We start from the raw sequence: 11,956 nt of genomic DNA on the forward strand, positions 1-11,956 counted from the left end.
CGGCTGCGCTGTCCCAGCCCTGTAAATGAGAGGTGGTGCCAGGAGCAGCTCCTTGGCTCTGCCAGCAGCGCCGCTCCCCGGGGAGCTGCAGGTTGGAGGGGCTTTCCTCCTGGCCCAGAAGGGCAGCTCTGTTTGCCCTTCCCCAGAGGCAAATTTAGTGTGTTTCTGTGAATAAATGTTAATTTTCTGCTCCCTTGCAGTCGCCTGTTCCGGCGAGATGGCCACGCTGAGCGTGAAGCCGGGGCAGAGGTTCACTGTGCCGGACTGGCACACCAACGCCGAACTCATCTCAGCCGATGCCGAAAGCCAGCGTTCTGCTTCCCACCGAGTCCGGCAGGAAACCCGAGCTCTCCGCAACGAAACCAACAACCAGGTGGGCCTTCAGCAGCTCAGCCACTCCTGGGTCTGTCAGAACAGCAGGCTGAGGAGTGTAGGAGGGTGTCTAGATCCCACTGTACAAACTAGGGGAGAGTAGAGGGGTTTACCTCCTGGAAACCTCCTAAATACATTTACAGAAAGTAAATAAATATATGTGTGCAGTGGTGTGTGTGCTGTCATGAGCTCCCAGGGTGTGATTCTCACAGCCGTTGCAAGTTGTGTTGTTTTCTGTGCTCTCCACTTGTGCAGGTGGCTGTTTGACCAAATGACAATGCTACACCTCTGCGAGAGGTCTGTCAATTCTGAATCCAGGAAAAGCCTTCAGCAAGTTTCACGATTTCAGTTTTAAAAAAATAAACAAAAGAAACCAACTCATGGCATTTCTACTCTAATTCCAGGCGAAATGGGATGAACATGACAACCAAACCCGCCTGACTGAACGTATCAGCAGTGTGAACAGATGGAAAGAGACCCTGGACAAATGCCTTGCAGACATAGATGAGGAAATCGATGCCTTAGCCAAAGTATGTTGGGAAGACAGATGGCTGGAAATCAACCTACGCTTTTAACATGGGATGTTAAATAATTGATTTGTGTCTTCTGCAGTGGGCAAGCCCATATGGTGTCCAAGGTGGGGGCTTATCACAGGTACACTGGGATTGATACCTGATGAAATGACTTCCTGGAAAGCGAGCCAGTGTGTTCTTGGCTGAGCTAAGCCATTTTATGGAGCTGTGCATTGCATGCACGTGTTCTTTTTTTTTTTTTTTTTTTTTTGAGCTCTGAAGCTTAGTGAGCAGTATGTTAAGACCTTAGTTTGAAAACGTTTGATTTTAAATAGAGAGTAGCAGTGGGATGTGTCTCTGATTCTTTTAGTTCTAAACCCACGGGCTGCTCCTTTTGGAGCCCTTAGCCCCCAGCAAGGTGTGACTCCTGATGTGAAGAGCAGGCATAGAGGACTGGTGTGTTCAGCTCTCACAGTTTTCATCCCAGATTTGCTAAGAGGTTTCAGAACTGCAGATACAAGCAGTGGAAATGCCCTCCTACCAAAGGCATTGGTGGGTTTCCCTTCCTTTCTTCCTCTTCCATCCCTGAAGGGGACCCCTCACACAGCTAGCTTCTCCCTCCAGGTGAAGGAAGCAGCAGAACGTGCCCTCCAGGCAAAGAACTTGTCTTTGGACGTTGCCATTGAGTGCCTGACGCTCCGTGAGAGCCGCCGTGCCATCGACGTGGTGAGGGACCCCGTGGAGGACGAGCTGCACAAGGAGGTGAAGGTGATAGACAAGGCCAAGAGAGAACTGCAGCAGAGGGTGAATGAAGCCTTCGAGCAGCTCTGGTGAGTCAAATAAAACATCGCTCGTTTTAAAAAGATGATGGGGGTTGTGATTTTGAAGTGGGGAGCTGCCTCTCTTGTCCGCATGCTCCCCGCTGACTCCAGCCTTGCTTCCTGCAGCCACCTCCAGGAAGCTCGCCAGCAGCTGAGCTTTGACCACCGGGGCAAGATGGAAGCGTTGGAAATAGATCGCGTGTGCTTATCCCTCAGTGTGAACTCTCCCAATATCTCCTTCAAGGTCAACCCAACGCGTGTCCCAAACGGGTAAGTAAAGAGCTTGCCCTTGGGGGCCAAATCCATGCTGGTGCTTGAAAGAGTCTTGAGTTACCGAGAGAGCTCAGAACAGGAGTTGGCTGCTGGGGGTTGTTGTGGCTCTTGGAATGTGAAGCCACAGCCTTTTGGGAGACGAGACCTGAATCCATGACTGTAGTGGGCTGATTGCTAGTGACGTGTACTGGTGCTATCAGATTTTTCAGGATGTCAGAGCATACCTAGCCCATAACACCATCAGTGTCAAATATCTTGGTAAAGGGGAAAATGGGAGCACAGTGAACGTGTTATCTAAGTTGTCACTGCAAAACCAGGGAAGCTTGCTGCCCTGCCTCCCTGCTACTTGGCTACAGATGACAGTGAGTAGTATGGTATCAGCCTTTGGCACAGCTTATGGGGGAGCTGTTGCACATTTTTCTCTTGCTTGGCATTTCATAGCGTGCTTTGGATGTGTCCCCAGTTCAAGCAGATGTTGGGCTTGGTGCAGGAGCCGTGGGGTAGCAAGCTCCAGCTGGTGCACTGAGGGGATCGGACAGGATGTGACCTCCAGAATTCCTGAATCGTTTTGCACTGCAGAAAGCCACCTTGGCCTGCAGCAGGTGGTTCCTTTTGAACTGTCCTGCAAACACACAACTTATTTTCATAACTGATTTGTTCACAGATCAACTGCAGTTGATGAGTGGGAGCAGAATAGCCAATACAACAAGGATCACGCTGAGGCAGAAATGAAAGCCTCGACTAAGCTCCGAGAAGTGATCATGCTTGCCATTGCCCAGGTAAATGAGTCCCTTGGTTGGGAATCAGTGGTGCCAAAGTTCTGTGGGATCCAGCGTGGGAGAATGGGTTTGTGTGCTGTGACCAGGGAAAGGGAGTCCTGGAAAAGAGAGCATCAGCCCACACACCCTGCTGAGAGCAGTCGCTCTCCTGCTTTAAAAGGGGGGTTTGATTGTGCTGTGGAGGTTGCAACAAACTCAGCAACCTGGAAGACTGGTACCAGTCCATCGTTCCCATGCCTTTTTGGCTACAGGGGGCTGCATGACCTGCATGTGCATGTCAGGGGACCCTTCCAGCTGCCAGAACCCCGATGGTTTTGTTTATAGGCTTGTCCCAACTTCACACGTCTCATGTGATGGCCACATTGTCAGCTGCTGGGAGGGAGAGCCATTTGGGATGTGTGTGACTGCAGACTGTTCTCTCTTCAGACCAACAACGAGCTGGAGGCTCAGTGTGTAGCTACAGAGTTTGCCTTGCGCAAGAGGATTAGAGACATGGAGAGAGCCTACGATGAGCTGAAATGGCAGGAGCGAAATGTAAATGGCGCTTGTTTGGTCATCAACCACAACTTTGGGTGGGAATTGAATCCGAAGGCTGCTTGTTACCTGGAATGCTACTCGGTCTGAGCGCTTCCTTGCTGTGCTCACGTGTCCTGGTCTGACAAGCTGGGGGCAGAGATGGGTAGGGATTTCCCTGCTACAAGAAAGGCTCTGTTAAACCGTGGCATGCTCTTCCATTCCTTGGATTTTTATCCATCCCATTAATCTGTGATGGCAAAAGTCTGCTTTTCCCTACTGATCCTGCACTTGCAGGGGAACACAACTGTGAGAGAGAGGCTGCCTATAAATCTGTCTTGGTTTTGTTTTAAATATAAAGATCGTTCCCCACGAAAGCTGTTAAGTGGCACATGTGTGATCTCTGCAACACCCAAACTTCCTCTGCCGTCACAGTTGCTGCTCTGACATTTCCCAGCAGTGCTGCCACATTTTGGCCTTTTTATTTCACCCCTGGTCTCAACCACCATGGCCATAAAGCGCCGCAGCACCATGCCTGGTCTGTGTGAGAAGCCTGGTGTATGAGCAGAGGGGTTCAACACTCAAAAGCCCTTGTTTTAAAATCCATTCCCAGCACAGTAAAAGCCCAGGATGTGTGGGGGCTGTTTTCCAGCCTATATCCTAAGGGAAGGGAACTGTGGCTGATCATCATCACCCTCATGGTGCACATCTTTATCCTTAGACCTTGGAGGAAATCGCTGAGATGGAAGAGGACATCCGACGGCTGGAGGAAGATCTCCGAAGGAAAATGCAGGATCTGAAAGTAGCCCACACCCGCCTGGAGACCCGCACGTATCGGCCCAACGTGGAGCTCTGTCGGGATCAGGTACCAGCCTCACCTGGCACACATCCTGCCAGTAGGGACAGGGGAGCTGAACTGGGGTGCTTGCGTGAGTCTGAGAAGCGTGGCTGTGCTTTGGAGAAAACTACAGAGGGACTGAGCAACAGTTCCTACAAGCACACGGCAAAGCGAGCAAATAAATGTCCCAGCTGGGCTAGCAGGGGAACGAGAGAACTGTGGCCTTTCTAAAACAGCACATTGGTCCCGTTAACTGCCACGACTGACTCCCTCCCCACCTTGCAGGTCCAGTACGGGCTAACAGACGAGGTCCACCAGCTGGAGGGAATCATCCGCGCGCTCAAGCTCAAGCTGGCAGAGGCACAGTAAGTCCTCTGCTCCCTGCAGCGATGGTGGCCCAGCATTGCTGACGTGAGGGACATGGCTATGTGCAGTGCTGGGCCTGGCATGCCTGCAGGAGCTGCATTTTGGAGCTTGTGTCTGTTTAGAGCAAGAGTGGAAATGGTTTTTGGACTTGGAGGGATGCTTCACTGGGCAGCGGGGGAGCAGGCAAGGCCTGGAGGTCTGCATGGTGGGAGGCTGGATGGGGTTCCCACGGCCCTTGCCTGCACTCAGACTGCAACCGGGCTTAATCAGCAGTTCTAAAAGGGAAAAAAAAGTGGGTGAAAAGTGAAGGAGGAAATAGAAGTGCTGTTCTGGGCTGGCACAGGGCTCCCAGGGTGCACATCTCTGTGCTGCAATCTAGGAGCAGCGTGTGGGCTTGCTATTCACAGACCCAAACAATGCTACTGCTATGCACCGAGAAGGATCTGGTGCATTAGCTCTTTATGCAAAGGCAAACGCTACACAGCTATTTCTGCTGCCAGAAAGTGGGAAGTTGGGTGTTTCCTGTCCAACTTGAGATGTGAATACGATGTCTGAACCCAAATCCTCTCACTTGTGCTTGTTCTCAGGGATGCCTTGGACGCTCTATACAGACAGCTTTACCGCATCCAGACAGATATGAGCTACAAAGCCAATTCCCTGGTGCTGGACAACAAGTGCATGGATAGCCGGCGAAAACTCGTGGTTCCTGCCGAGAAATTTGTGCCAGAGGTCGACACTTTCAACCGGACCACAAACCGTGCACCCTCCCCGCTGAAGAACGGGCAGCTGGAGTTGGCTTAGCGTGCTGGGGAGTGTTGTGCAATGAGCCACGCCGAAGAGAGAGCTACCAGTGACTCAGTTCCGTAGTAGGGAAAGCGGACATCTGTGTCATGTTAGGATAATGTAATTCTCCTCCCTCTCTCTCTCCTTAGTTTGTTATATAACTGTCTGTCCCCTTGCATGATGTTTATAGCCTCTTGCACTCCAAGGAGCATTATAAACAATAAAGAGTCTGTCCCCAAGAGCAGTTGTCATCTGACAGTGTTGGAAGCTATTTCGTGATGATTGAATCCATCTGGGCTCTTTAGTGTTTCAAGTCCTTCAAAGTGCGAGGCTGGGCTCTGAAAAGGGACTGTGTAATGGTGGCAGCGCGCCACATCTGCTCTCTGGGTGCACTGACTCGAATCTGCTCCCTTTAATGATTAAAGTTTGGCTTGGGATTTCCCCCCGCCTGCTAGCCCTGCAGAGTTAACACAAGCTACACCAACAAGAGCCAGAGTCCGTTCTGCCTCGTGTGCCAGCAGCCTTGTTTTAACCCAACACAGGGCGAGGTGCAGGTCCCGCTCCTGGTGTGCTGCGAGGCGCTGAGCACCACGCTCCCCCTGGGCACTGCTCCTAGGGGGAAGGAGCCCCGTGTCCTTCAAGAGGGGATGGAGGAAAAATTAGCACAGGGAGATAAAGTGGCCATCTGGGAATAACATCCTCCAGCCTGCTGCTGCTGGTGGAGAGGAGGAACAGGGGAGAGCTCATTGCTCTCTGCACCTGCCTGGAAGGAAGGGGTGGGGAGCTGGGGTCGGCCTCTGCTCACAGGGAACTGTGCCAGGAGCAGAGGGAACGGCCTCGAGTTGTGCCAGGGGAGGTTCAGGCTGGAAATGAGGAGACATTTCTCCTCAGCAAGAGCGCTCAGGCGTTGGGACGGGTTGCCCAGGGAGGTGGTGGAGTCCCCGTCCCTGGGGGTGTTCAGGGAGAGGTTGGACGTGGTGCTGGGGGACAGGGTCAGTGGGTAGTGGCTGGAACGGGTGATCTTGGAGGCTTTTTTCAACCCTAATGATTCTGTGATCCCATGGGCAGCCCCCAGGGGCCCTGTGAAGCCCCCAAGCGCAGCCCCCGGTTCTCAGCGCTCTCCCCTCCGGGCCGCCAGGGGCCGCTGGTGCCGGCTGTGAGGCGCTGCGGGACAAAATGGCGGCGGCGGCGGGCTCCGGGTCTGGCCCGGGCTCGGGCTCGGGCTCGGGTCGGTCTCCGGTGGCAGCGGCTGCGGCTCGTCCTCGGCCCGGTCCCGCCCGGTTCCGGGGCTGCTTGGCCGGGGCGCTGCTGGGCGATTGCCTCGGTGCTGTCTTCGAGGGCAGGAGCGTGGTGAAGCTGCCCGACTTGCTGCGCTTCCTCCGCGGCTTGGAACCGGCGCCCGGGCCGGCCGGTGAGGGAGAACCGCCCGGCAGCGCCCGCAGAGGTGGGCGGAACGGCGGGGGGGGGACCGGGACCGGCCCCGGGAGGGAGCCCCCCGAGATCCCCTCACACCGGGCAGACCCCAACCGTGGGGAGCCCGGGGTCCCTCAGCCCTGCCTGGGTGCAGGACCCCGGTGCTGTGGGGCTGGGGTCCCTCTTTTTGGGGCTCGGGTCCTCCCTTTAGTGCTCGGGTCCCCCTTTTTGGGGCTGGGGTCCTCCCTTTTGGGGCTGGTTTTGCTGAAGCTGTGCCCAGCTCCCCGTGGCCGTGTCCTGGCCCCCGTGCACATGTTGGGCATGGAGGTGAAGCTGAGGGCCCTCAGATGTTTTTTGAGTCAAATTGGGGTGCAGGAGCATCGCTGCACCTTGGTGGCACAATTTTATTGCCGTATAACTTAAATGCAGCAGTGCTTTATCTTCTCTGCTTGTCAGTGCATGCTGTAAACTCCCCAAGAAAGAGACATCTCTGACTTGTCTGTCTGTGCCTATGAAACACCAAACATTTTGTCTTGGATCTTATTTGCTTCAAAATGCTTTTTGTCTTGTTCTTGCTGTGATCGCATCCCTCATGCTCTGTGCCTCGCTGCTCTGATGGCTGTGGGCAGTGAGCTTGAGTTGCTGTCGGTCTTCTGGTAGCTTTTTAACTCCAACTATGCGGATAGGGAGTCCTTGGAAAGTAGGGAAGAGCTGGGAGCTGAGAAGGACAGGAGCTTGCCCTTGGACGCTCATGTTATGTTTTGACCTTCTATTTTAGAAACGCTTTCGTACACAGACGACACGGCCATGAGCAGGTCTGTGGTGCAGTCTCTGCTGGCCAAGAGGGAGTTTGACGAAGTTGACATGGCCAAGAGGTAAGGACTGCAGCCAGCTTCTGAGGTCAGGGTGTTGATATTCACTAGCAATGGCAAGACTTTTTTAAAGTGAAGCAATCACTGTAATTTTCTGCAAAAGGGGACGGGGGCTAAGGCAAAGTCATTGTAAATTTGTAGAGAAAATAAGAGTGATTGCTAATCCTGTAATTTATTATGTGCTTAGCGCTGTCCTGGAACATACAGCATCGTTAGCTTTGAAATGAAGCAGTATGGGACGTGCTGTTTTACCATTCTGTATTGCAGCCGTGTGCATTTACCCACCTTTGTGAAAGATAACGCTCAGACATTTCAGAAGCATTTCCTTTCATGTTAATTTGTTGCTATTTATGTTTGTACTTCCCTTAATTTAGTTAGTGAATATTAGTGAGGTCAGCTTCAGCTTGTTTATAATCCATTTCCCTTTTGGATCCACAGCCCTGGCAGCATTTGGTTCCACTTAGGGGAGAGCATTTATTTGTTTAGAAAACACTTCCATTGAACTTGAACAAAAGACTTTCTTTGTGGTTGTGACCCAGGGAAATGTTTCCAGTTTGCTTCTATTTCAAAGCAAAGTTGAGAGGGAAACAAGTGGGTTGTGAAAGATGATGTTTATACACCCTTTCCTCCTTTCACACCAATTTTTGGGAGTGAGATTCTTTGCATGCAGAAGTGAATCAGTTGAACCGTGACTGTCACTGGATTGTCCATGTGCTATTAATTCACCCTATGAAGTGCCTTTTACAACGCTTTGCAACTTCAGTAACAGACTGAGCATCCCTTGTATTCTTTCTCACCTGTGTAACTGATGCTTTCTTGATCGTGGCAGGTTTGCTGAGGAATACAAGAAGGAACCCAACAGGGGCTACGGGATGGCAGTTGTCAACGTCTTTAAGAAGCTCCTGAGCCCCAAGTGCAACGATGTGTTTGAACCTGCAAGAGCCCAGTTTAATGGGAAAGGCTCCTATGGAAACGGCGGTGCCATGAGGGTGGCAGGCATTTCGCTCGCCTATTCTGATGTTCAGGATGTAAAGAAGGTATGATTCTTGGCCCTTTTGGGCACCCTGGCCCTACGACTCCCTGCTGTCAGGCGAGTCCCACCGTGGTCTCTCAGTTTTGCTCATGATGTGTTTTCTTTTGCAGTTTGCAAAGCTCAGTGCTGAATTAACCCATGCCAACTCCCTGGGTTACAACGGGGCCATCCTGCAGGCCCTGGCAGTGCATCTCGCCCTGCAGGGAGAGCTCAGCAAGGAAACCTTCCTTGAGCAGCTCATTAGCCACATGGAAGACATAGAAGCAGACGATAAATCTCTTACTGATGCCCGAGCGTAAGTAGCTGTGTACGCTGCTGTGTACAGTTTGTTCTGGCTTTTCAGTCTCTCTTCCTTATTGTGCTTTTGTTTCCAGGCTGGGATTTGAGGACTTACCATTTTCAAGGCGCTTGAAGAAAATAAAAGAATTTTTGGAGCTCAGCAGTGTTCCCAAAGATGATGTATTGTTTGAATTAGGTAAATACCTTTCTTACTACTAGTGTTAGGAAAGAGCTGGAAGCAGGACCAACTCAGTAAGCCAGGGTCATTTGTCCTCCCCCGGGCTACCACTTTGGCCCCTGCTGCCTGCCAGGCACTGCGTGTGCTGGAAAGGCTGCGTGTGCTCTCCAGGCAGTAATTCTCTGAGTCCTGACCCTGTGACTCCCTCCCTGAATTGCTGGGAAAAAAAATCTGACTAAGAAAAACAATCTTGAGTAAAGTTTCTTAATATTCTAAGACCTCGTCTTAATGGCTGTAAGATCTTCGTGTTGGATGAGTACTGCCAGCCCGTGCTGGTGTGGCTTTGATTTGGTCTCCGGGGTGGCAGTGGTAGTGGTGAACACAGGGAGTCTTTTGCAAACTTAGTTTTGCTCTTTGGCGTGATAAAATCAGCAATACTAAAACAGAAAGTAACTGGCAATGGGGTGTTAGGATGTTGCAATGAAAAGGGAACAGGTACTTGTGTGGGAAAAAAGACCAGAGTGTTCTGCAGCACTAAAGATCATTGTGCTTGTTGTTTGTTTTTTTTTTTTTTTAACAGGCAATGGCATCGCAGCTTTGCGGTCTGTCCCTACTGCAATTTACTCCTTCTTGCGCTGTATGGAAGCTGACCCAGATATTCCTGAACACTACAGCAACCTGCAGAGGACCATCATCTACTGTATCTCTCTGGGTGGAGACACAGACACCATTGCCACCATGGCAGGAGCCATTGCAGGGGCTTATTATGGTGAGGAACAGATACCCCCGAGCTGGGAGCAGAGCTGTGAAGCTTTTCAAGAGACGCAGAAGCTGGCAAATAGCTTGTATGAACTGTACTGCCAGCGGCTCTGAGCCCCGAGGGGAGCTTGTGTGCAGAAGGCAAAGCAGGTGGAATCCTCTGCTGTTCTGGTCAGAAAGTTTGGGGGGGATCCCTGCCATTTGCAGACACCGGTGAGCCTCCATCGGAGAGACATCTGCTGTGAGCCGAGGGGTTTGAAGAGACGGGACGTGCCCTTCACTTCCAGTTCAGCTGGGAAATGGCTGCATGCGGCGCCTTGGACAGTGGCGTGCCTCTCCTCTGAAGTACAGGAGCATCTAGTTTTCATAAGATTTCTGCTTCTTGCTTTGTCCCACCCTCCTGCCACTATGTCACTTTGTCACTGCTGGGTGGGTGTCTGACCCCGCTGACTCTTTTGCTGTTTTGCTCTGTACGCCGTGGCCTTCACTTCAGTTGTTAGCTCTGTCAAGCAGTGGCTCTCACAGGCTGCTCACCCCTCTTGAAACACTGATTTGTTCTCTACTGACCAGCTAAAGGCTGTGGGTGGGAGTCATCAGAGCAGCATGAGAGGGGAGAGCCTGGCAGGATGCTTCCCACCTGTACTGTGCAGTGAGGATGCAGGAGAACAGAAAGGGATGTTCGCTACAGTAAAAGCAAAATGAAAAGTGCCAGAGATTGGAGAAGGGATTTCTCTGCATAGCTCGTGGCATTTTAAGAACTGCCCCATCCCTGGAAGCATTGAAGGCCAGGCTGGATGCGGCTGTGGGCAGCGTGCTCCAGTGGTTGGCAACCCACTGAGCAGGGAGGTTGAAACTAGATGATCTTTAAGGTCCTTTTCAACCCAGGCCATTCTGTGATTCCATGAACTGCCTTTGGTGCATGCAGACAGAATCCCAGTAGGCTCATTGTTACCGCTGGAAGAAGGCATAACTAATTATTGCCCCTTTGGTGTCCTGTGCTCTGCAATCTGCCCGATGCTGTCCTGATTTATTACATTTTGTGTTCCCTTATATCACTGACTTTCACATTTCTGCAGCCATTTCCTTAGTTCCTAATCCTTTCACCCTGCATTTTTAATCCTGTCCTACCTATGTCCAGAGCACCAAGAGATTGCTATCTAAATCTGGGGGTGGAGGTACATCATGAAACCCAGTGTCACACAAGGATTGAATTCTTGCTCCTGCTGCAGTCAGCGACAAAAAATGACTTCAGCAGGAAGCAGGAGCTAATTCTCATAGCTTTAAAACTCTACTTTGTAAGAATCATCTGAAAATAAAGGGGAAAGAAGGTTAATTGGGAGAGAACTTAGCAGAGTTTAAAAGAATTTCAGGGTTTGAGGCTGGTACTGGGGGGGGCAAGAATATTCTAGCAAAGCTGTGTTGTTCCAGGGTTTCAAGTTTAAAACCTTTGCCAAATGGAGCTGGTCAGAAAGGGAATAATAACAGCTTGTGTACGGCACGTCTGAAAAGGTTTTTCCAATAATTAAAAACAAAAGAGGCAAGCAGTCATCATATGGAAATGTTTGTAAATTTGAATGTGGCAGTGTAATTCTGTGTTCTCTCTCTAGTATTTCTTGTAACACCAGGAAGTGAATGTTGTACACGAATGGAGTTCACTCCCTTCTGATAGCAGCACATGGCTGTTGTGTGTGTCAGACCGCATGCACGTGTGGAAAATCTGCTCGTGATAGTCATTCCAGGCTTTCCTGTACTCTGCTTCCTTCAAGTGCCAGTCTTCTGTGTGATGCTTTAATGGGTTTTCCTTGTATAAATGAATATCTTGTTCTGAGAACATGTGGAATTTTGGTCTTTTGTATATTGTGCTGCAGATCTGAGGTGTAAAATGTCAGGTTTTTCACGTTTTTCTGCCAGAGATGTCGACGTATTCACAGAGTTATTTAAAAGAAGGTATTTTCCCTTTAAAGGAGCTTTATAATTTTAAATGTGTGGAATTCATGAAGAACAGAAGTTTCCTGTTTAAAAAATACAGCTCATTTTAGGCCAGAATTTAAATGCATACCAAAACACTCAGCTCTGACTTTCTTGGAAAGAAATAAAATCATGCAGCTATCTTTGTTATTTAGCCACTGCTCCTGTCTTTTCGTTAAAGTCACAAAGTTGTTTCT

General features: G+C 50.7%; 2 protein-coding genes across 6 annotated transcripts; both read left to right on the forward strand.

Annotated features, from left to right (window-relative positions):
• The first annotated feature begins 36 nt into the window (after window positions 1–36).
• Window positions 37–5,498, forward strand: TEKT2 (tektin 2). Of its 4 annotated transcripts, none has more exons than XM_084496953.1 (10): window positions 37–91; window positions 201–373; window positions 777–902; window positions 1,509–1,714; window positions 1,832–1,975; window positions 2,643–2,757; window positions 3,184–3,291; window positions 3,992–4,135; window positions 4,394–4,473; window positions 5,062–5,498. In XM_084496953.1, exons 2-10 carry the CDS (start codon window positions 218–220, stop codon window positions 5,273–5,275), a joined length of 1,293 nt encoding a protein of 430 aa, XP_084353079.1. In that variant the 5' UTR covers window positions 37–91; window positions 201–217; the 3' UTR covers window positions 5,276–5,498. The 4 variants fall into 4 exon arrangements, with proteins under 4 accessions (XP_084353079.1, XP_084353080.1, XP_084353078.1 ...); XM_084496954.1 differs by having other exon boundaries at window positions 60–148; XM_084496952.1 differs by lacking the exon at window positions 37–91 and having other exon boundaries at window positions 143–373.
• Window positions 5,499–6,409: 911 nt separating this feature from the next.
• On the forward strand, window positions 6,410–11,913 carry ADPRS (ADP-ribosylserine hydrolase). Of its 2 annotated transcripts, none has more exons than XM_084497340.1 (6): window positions 6,410–6,701; window positions 7,449–7,545; window positions 8,372–8,579; window positions 8,686–8,870; window positions 8,950–9,050; window positions 9,613–11,913. In XM_084497340.1, the coding sequence occupies exons 1-6, from the start codon at window positions 6,434–6,436 to the stop codon at window positions 9,903–9,905; spliced, it is 1,152 nt and encodes a 383-aa protein (XP_084353466.1). In that variant the 5' UTR covers window positions 6,410–6,433; the 3' UTR covers window positions 9,906–11,913. The 2 variants fall into 2 exon arrangements, with proteins under 2 accessions (XP_084353466.1, XP_084353467.1); XM_084497341.1 differs by having other exon boundaries at window positions 6,410–6,668; window positions 9,613–10,046.
• Window positions 11,914–11,956: the final 43 nt, after the last annotated feature.

The sequence above is a fragment of the Aythya ferina genome, assembly GCF_964211825.1.
Source record: "Aythya ferina genome assembly, chromosome: 24".
NCBI lineage: Eukaryota > Metazoa > Chordata > Aves > Anseriformes > Anatidae > Aythya > Aythya ferina.

What these genes read in the sequence shown, in the direction of transcription:
- TEKT2 (XM_084496952.1), top strand. Translation starts at nt 176, where the DNA reads ATGTTAATTTTCTGCTCCCTTGCAGTCGCCTGTTCCGGCGAGATGGCC. An exon ending in AAATCGATGCCTTAGCCAAA is followed by an intron (nt 903 to 1,508) that starts GTATGTTGGGAA and finishes TTCTCCCTCCAG; the next exon opens with GTGAAGGAAGCAGCAGAACG. An exon ending in GAAGCCTTCGAGCAGCTCTG is followed by an intron (nt 1,715 to 1,831) that starts GTGAGTCAAATA and finishes TGCTTCCTGCAG; the next exon opens with CCACCTCCAGGAAGCTCGCC.
- ADPRS (XM_084497340.1), top strand. Translation starts at nt 6,434, where the DNA reads ATGGCGGCGGCGGCGGGCTCCGGGTCTGGCCCGGGCTCGGGCTCGGGC. An exon ending in GAAGTTGACATGGCCAAGAG is followed by an intron (nt 7,546 to 8,371) that starts GTAAGGACTGCA and finishes TGATCGTGGCAG; the next exon opens with GTTTGCTGAGGAATACAAGA. An exon ending in ATGTTCAGGATGTAAAGAAG is followed by an intron (nt 8,580 to 8,685) that starts GTATGATTCTTG and finishes TTTCTTTTGCAG; the next exon opens with TTTGCAAAGCTCAGTGCTGA.